This window comes from Apaloderma vittatum, unplaced genomic scaffold (genome assembly GCF_000703405.1).
Source record: "Apaloderma vittatum isolate BGI_N311 unplaced genomic scaffold, ASM70340v1 scaffold42177, whole genome shotgun sequence".
Taxonomy (NCBI): Eukaryota; Metazoa; Chordata; class Aves; order Trogoniformes; family Trogonidae; genus Apaloderma; species Apaloderma vittatum.
The window spans coordinates 7,908-14,092 of NW_009728702.1; the positions used below are offsets into that span (position 1 = coordinate 7,908).

At 42.2% G+C, this 6,185-nt stretch overlaps 1 protein-coding gene across 1 annotated transcript in view; it reads left to right on the forward strand.

The window, feature by feature from the left end:
* Positions 1-2,311, forward strand: part of E2F8 (E2F transcription factor 8) — a 9,799-nt gene extending 7,488 nt beyond the window's left edge. The window contains 5 exon segments of the mRNA XM_009874148.1: positions 1-10; positions 870-999; positions 1,115-1,159; positions 1,162-1,427; positions 2,138-2,311. Coding sequence (XP_009872450.1) covers positions 1-10; positions 870-999; positions 1,115-1,159; positions 1,162-1,427; positions 2,138-2,311 — 625 coding nt within the window.
* Positions 2,312-6,185: the final 3,874 nt, after the last annotated feature.

The following is a 6,185-nucleotide window of genomic DNA, read 5'->3' on the forward strand; positions in this document are numbered from 1 at the left end:
TGCTCACGAGGTAAGCTCTGGCAGACACCACAGCACATCTTGCCATTATCTGGCAAAACACCACCTGGAATCTTTGCAAAAGAAACAGAACTATAATGAACTACACCTACAGAGGCTGTCTTTAGTTGGGTTATTTTTAGTGTGCTTTTAAATCCTTATTTTGTAGGAACATAGGACTTGTATTTCTGCATTAAATACACAAATAAGAGGACATGAAGTAACTTTCAGGCTTTGATTAGAATCAAGATCACGACTACAACAAAGTAGATGAAGGCAGTGTAGAGATCCTCTACCTCCCCAGTCCTTTTCTTTGCATGTATTTAATCTCAAATACTTTGATTTACAACAGAGCTACATGAAGTCACTCTCTTCATCAGTAAAATTTTATATTCTGCAATCAAGACTTACTACTTTAGAGAACCTGAACGAAGTACAGTTCTGCTGACAAAACCAGAACTTGTAAATGCAAAAGGATTTTCTTCCAGTATTTGTCTTACGAAAAAACACAATCCAAGAATGAGGTGACATGGTAATTACTGGGCCCAGATGTGTCTTCTGGTGTACCAGCATTTCTCTTTTGCCTAGTCTAATCGCACTGAGTCAGTCCCAGATGGATTTCCAGTTCCTCATTGAGGGCACCAGCTGGAAATGGAGCCAGCTGAGTTCTGCACAGCTGGGCAGCCTTACTTTAAACACGGTGGCCTTGTCTTATTTCAGACAGAAGGTAGTACAGACCTGTAATGTAGGATCCTGGGGATACAGGATAAAGCATTAGAGCAAGGCAAGAGGGATGCAACTTGGGGAGAAAAAACCCCTTCAGTTTTTATTACGTGGTTGAGGTAAAAGTGGATTGTCTTTGTCTTTTTCAGACTTTTTTTCCATCTGGTTATCTTATTCCTCTTACTCAGTGTGCCCATGGCAACAAGGCAGGCTTTTCTAGTAACGAGAGAGCTGGGCTCTGCTCATTACAGCACACTGCCTACAGCTCGCCCATCGCTGGTGAGTATTAAACACAACAGACACACGCTTGTCCTACCGAGGTAATGAAATCACAACACAGTGGCTGGAGTCTCAATGTTTAATCCCCTTTAACGCCTGATTTTTTCTGTTTTAGGTGTCATTCCAGTGACAGCACCTGAACTGAAAGCAGTTAACATTCCTGACATATAACACCCTTGAATATAATGTTGTCACCCACTTCCATAGCTGCTGCACCTGTGCTGAGAAACTCCTGCCTCAATTCAAGCAACACCAGTTCTGCCCCAAACCCAGGCTCCTCAGTTCTCAACTTTACGCTGCAACACGTAGGACTAATACCCACTGGCATGCAAGTTGCCACAAATCCTTTTCTTCAGCATGTGCCAGTCTCCTCACAACCAGAAAATGTTAGCCAAAGCTCAGAAAACGGGAACTTACAAGAAGAGAATGTAAGTAAAAATATATTGCAAATTCTTCACCACGGTGGGTTGAGAAAGATGTCAGTATTTTCTTTACAGCAGGCAGAATTTTTAAATAAACATTGTTTTGATCTGTGTAAATCAGCACTGCCCAAAATGTGCCGGCAGTGCAGGCCAGCCTAAGTACAACGTAACTGCGAGGCTGGAAAGGGAGAACAAGTATCTTCTTTGTTGTGGGAGTGGAGCCAGCTGGAAGATGGTAAGATATGAGGAGACAACTGGTTCAGAGGGAGGATTTTGCATAGGTCTGAGATGACACTCATCAACAAATTGTCCATTTGTTACTTTTATCTTGTTACTCTCCTCATCTACTCTCAAATTGCAATTAATGTTAGCTTTTTTTTTTTCCTATAGGATGGGATTGTACAGGATTTTTAAAGAATCTTTTTTTCCCAGGGGAAGTTTCTCTATATATTTTGTGTAATACTTTATCACCTAAGATCTGTTTGTATTGAAAAAAGGAGATAGGGCAGGATTAGAGAAACTAGATTTTAAATTAATTATTTTTCTATATATTTATAGCTGTATCAAGGAATACAGGTATATTCTCAGTAAAGAATTTTTAGATTTTTAAATTTCAGGAAAATAATTAGGTTGCTAACGTCCTGTAGAAACTCAAAACTAGAATTCACTTTTTCTCCTTCTTCTTGAACAAAAGTAATTTTCTATCTTGTCTTTAGCCTTCTGCTCCAAAGGAACCCCAAGAGCCCCAGACAGTTACAGAAAACTTTTTCCGCACTCCGGGAGGGCCGAACACGGTGTCTTCACTATCTGCAAATTCAGGTGGTACTGACAGAATCTCTCAAGGAACTCTATATATTCCTCAGCGAAAACTTGAAGTGTCAGAAGACTAATTTGGATATCGAATTGCTCGGTGTGTTAGCAGACCCAGCTACTGGTAACACCCTGCACCTGTCCTGGGCTGGACATTGTGTGTTCTGGACATGTATTGGCAAGACCTCAATACTGGAATAGCCTTAATGAATGCTTTAGTATTAAAACTGGCTCTTAATGAGAAAGTTAATGTCTCATATATTTTCCAGAAATCTCACCCTGAAGTATTATAACAAAGTTACGTGTCTAGTGGGTTTTTTTGTGTTGCTTTTTTTTCTGCTATGCAAAGTAAGCTGAAATTGTTTTTTGTACAGAAAGGTACAGTCTATCAGTCAGTACATATTTTGCACAAAGAAAAGTACTGTGAGTGTGTACATATTTTATGTCTTAACAAAAAGGCCATAGTTAAAATGTCTTGCTCTTATGTTCAATAATGCTCTTTTGTAAAGTTAGGAAAAAAAAAAAAAAAGAATTCTTAATCAATTTTTATATAAGTTAAGAATTATTTATACTGTATTTTTAAATTGATTTGTTCAGATTAAACTTGCATCAAACTCATATTTTGATCTTTTTTTTTCTTTGTTTGATCAAATTAAATTCCCTAAGTAATACATTGTACATTCACTGGGATCTCTTCATTCTTATTTATGTCAGACAGGGTTGTCTCTGTCTTCTGAAGAAAGAGAAAATGGTATTTCTTCAAAAAGGGATTTAAGTCACTCAATCTGACTGCTGAACTCTGTCACTGGAGATGACATCTAAAAACAACCATTAGAGGAAAGGACAGTTATAAAGTTTGGAATTCAGAGCGTTCTAGAAAGCGCAATCAGGAAGTCACGACTGACTGTGAAACCCGGGTTTGGGTCTCAGACAGACGATCGCAGTAAGAGCTGGAGCTGAAGGTTCACTCCCTCGCCTCGCTCCTGTTGGAGCCAGGTGCGTGCCACCCCACGCTCTCCCAGAGAGGCTTCAAGCCTGAGAGAAAGCTTTCCTAACATTTCACCTGAGGTTTTGTAACCAGCTCAGCACTTTGTGGCAGAGATCACAGGCCCAGTTACCAAAGCACGAGCTGGTCAGGGCTGCAAGCAGCGCAGGGCTTCTCGAAGGCAGGAGCCCCGTGTCTCAAGTGTCTCGGGCGCCTGACCTGGGCAGAGGCTGTGCTGTGAGCGCCCGCTTCCCAGCCGAGATCAGGGTCAGCTTCCAACTGTTGTTTCTCCCCTCGTGCGACTTCCTATCGAAGGGGTGTAAGCCAACTGAATTTCACTATGTGCAGCAGACTCTCTTCTCGTACAGCTCACGCTCTGATGACAAGTTAGAGAACACTGTATTTGCCTTTCAAGGTGCCTGGGCAGAGGCTGTGCTGTGAGCGCCCGCTTCCCAGCCGAGATCAGGGTCAGCTTCCAACTGTTGTTTCTCCCCTCGTGCGACTTCCTATCGAAGGGGTGTAAGCCAACTGAATTTCACTATGTGCAGCAGACTCTCTTCTCGTACAGCTCACGCTCTGATGACAAGTTAGAGAACACTGTATTTGCCTTTCAAGGTGAAACGTGCCTGGCTGTCCAAAGCCATGCTAGCAAAGCTAAAGATTCAGGTTTGGAGGGGGTAAAAAATAAATAAACAAAAAGAGTAGTTAAAACAGCTAACCCAGTAAAACTAACTAGCTTTCTCTTTAATAATGCAAAATTATAAAATTATAGTACAAAATACACCTGACAGAATAGCATCACAATTGAAATACTCCTAACCTGAGGGGCAAGAGAAGAATAAAAGCTGGGAAATGGAGGAATTCTCACTGCAGCAGTGAGCAGGTTTTTTTTCCTCTCCAAAGTGACAATTGATCGATCTTCCTTACACATGCTATCAATTCTAGAGGCATAAAGGCAACGACTTACAGAAACTAATGTTACTCAAAGGAAACAAACTGCAAACCTTTGATTTTTGGACACCACAGCTGACAGAATAAGAAACTACAATAATTAGGCTTGGAGAAATGATTTTCTCACAAACAGTGCTGTATTCTGAAAAGCTGAACATAGATTCTGACTTGCTAGGTCTGGTGTCCCTCAGCTCCCGTCAAAATACAGTGGCTGGCTTTTTCACGTAGGCTTTGTAACACCTAGTACTTTATTTTGTTCTTGTTCATGTTTTAGGCTGCAAAGCTACCACTTCTCTGCTCTAAGTACCCCATTCCCCAGAAGACCTGCATTTTGCTCGGACTAGCTGAGCTCTTCCCCCGCCTCACCTACCCTCAAACACGACCCGAGTACCCGACTGCTCTGCCGCCAAGCTCGAGGAAAGTCCCACTGATCCTCAAGCTCGTTTCGCTTTTGATATGCTGCCTTCCAGTTCTCTGAGCGGTGTTTTTTAACCCCTACATTTGATTTATAAAAAACACTACATTCCCGTTCCACCAGCGATATAAAAGTTCGTGCATGCGTAAGCTCCAGTCTGACTGCCAGTCTCGGGTGCTGACAGCCACGGGGGACCAGGGCTCCTCTGAGCAGAGAAGAGCCTCTCAGCAAGACCCCGTCCTTACAGGAGGAGTCCCTTACCCAGTGCTGGGGTAGCACAGGAATACAGGAATGACTCGAGAGCCAGTACCAGGAAACTAAAGGTTGTTCCCTGCCTTTTCGCCTTAAGTTCTTTGACAAACTCAAAGGGAAGATACTGAAATTTTGGGACAAAGTCCTCCTCCACACATTCCCTTACAGTTACAATGCAAATCCATCCAATTACACAGTCACGGTTCAAAGCCATCCAAGCACACAATACAATCTACATGGTGTGAGTGAGGATCAATGAAGATTGAGTTCCCTCAGTTGTCAAAGGTCCTAACTTAGAAACCACCAAGGGTGTAAACAGCAAGCAGTGGCAAGCCTCTCAGCACCTTCCCTGTGCTCCAAGAGCGAGCTCAGACCTGCCCTGACCCACCCCTGGCTGCCATCTTACAAGAAAGGGTCGTACCACGTACACGTTGCACCATCACCTGTGCATTTAACCTTGTCTGACGCCGGCAGAATTCCCTTATAACTGTACAGGGAGAACAACCAACAAGAGATGAACCCAGCTCTCCTGCTCAGGAAAGAATAGACCTCTAACTTTACATCAAGGACCTGTCTGCGTTGTAAAATCTCTGCTGGACTCCACAGCAAACAGATCTATGGGCTCCTGAGAGTTTTCAATGTAGCCTCAGGAAAGAGACCCCTGAAATCCTAAAGTCTGTCATGGATTTGACATTTAATTTCCTTACATTCCCATCGAAGTCCCAAGGTTGAGACTCGGGTTCGGACTTGTGATGTTCAGCCCCCCAGGCTGTCAGGGCTCGGCTGTTTCACACAACTAAGCCCATGATACTGAACAAAGATTTTAAGTTCAGACATCCCTTCACAAAATGAGAATTACCTTCTAAAGCCATAAAGCACTTAAAGCCTTGTGGAAAGTGAACGTAATTGCTTCATACCTTAGTTTCCTCTTCTTTAGTAGGTCTGCAGCATCATCCATTCCCAAGGAGCTCCGAGGCATGGCAGTGATTAGACAGGGCAAACATTATGCACGTTAGCTAACCATCTTAATGCCTAAAACCAGTAAAAATTTAGAGTGGAAAGCCTAATTCTCTGTCCTTTAAAAAACAACCCAGTCATATGTATCAAATCAGAAACTGCTGAATGAGGTTCTGTTTGGTTTAGAACTGTTCCAGAGATTCCTATAAACTGGTTTTGATTTTTATTTTGTTTTTTAATAATTATTTTGGTAAACCACTTTCAGCAAAGTGACCATTTATAACTAAACCCTCATTTCAAAAGCCATTATTTTACGTTTCACATTTAAGCAATGTGGTAGCTGCTATCAACCTTTAATCTTTATTTCTGATCTATTAGCTGCCCGTCAGGAATG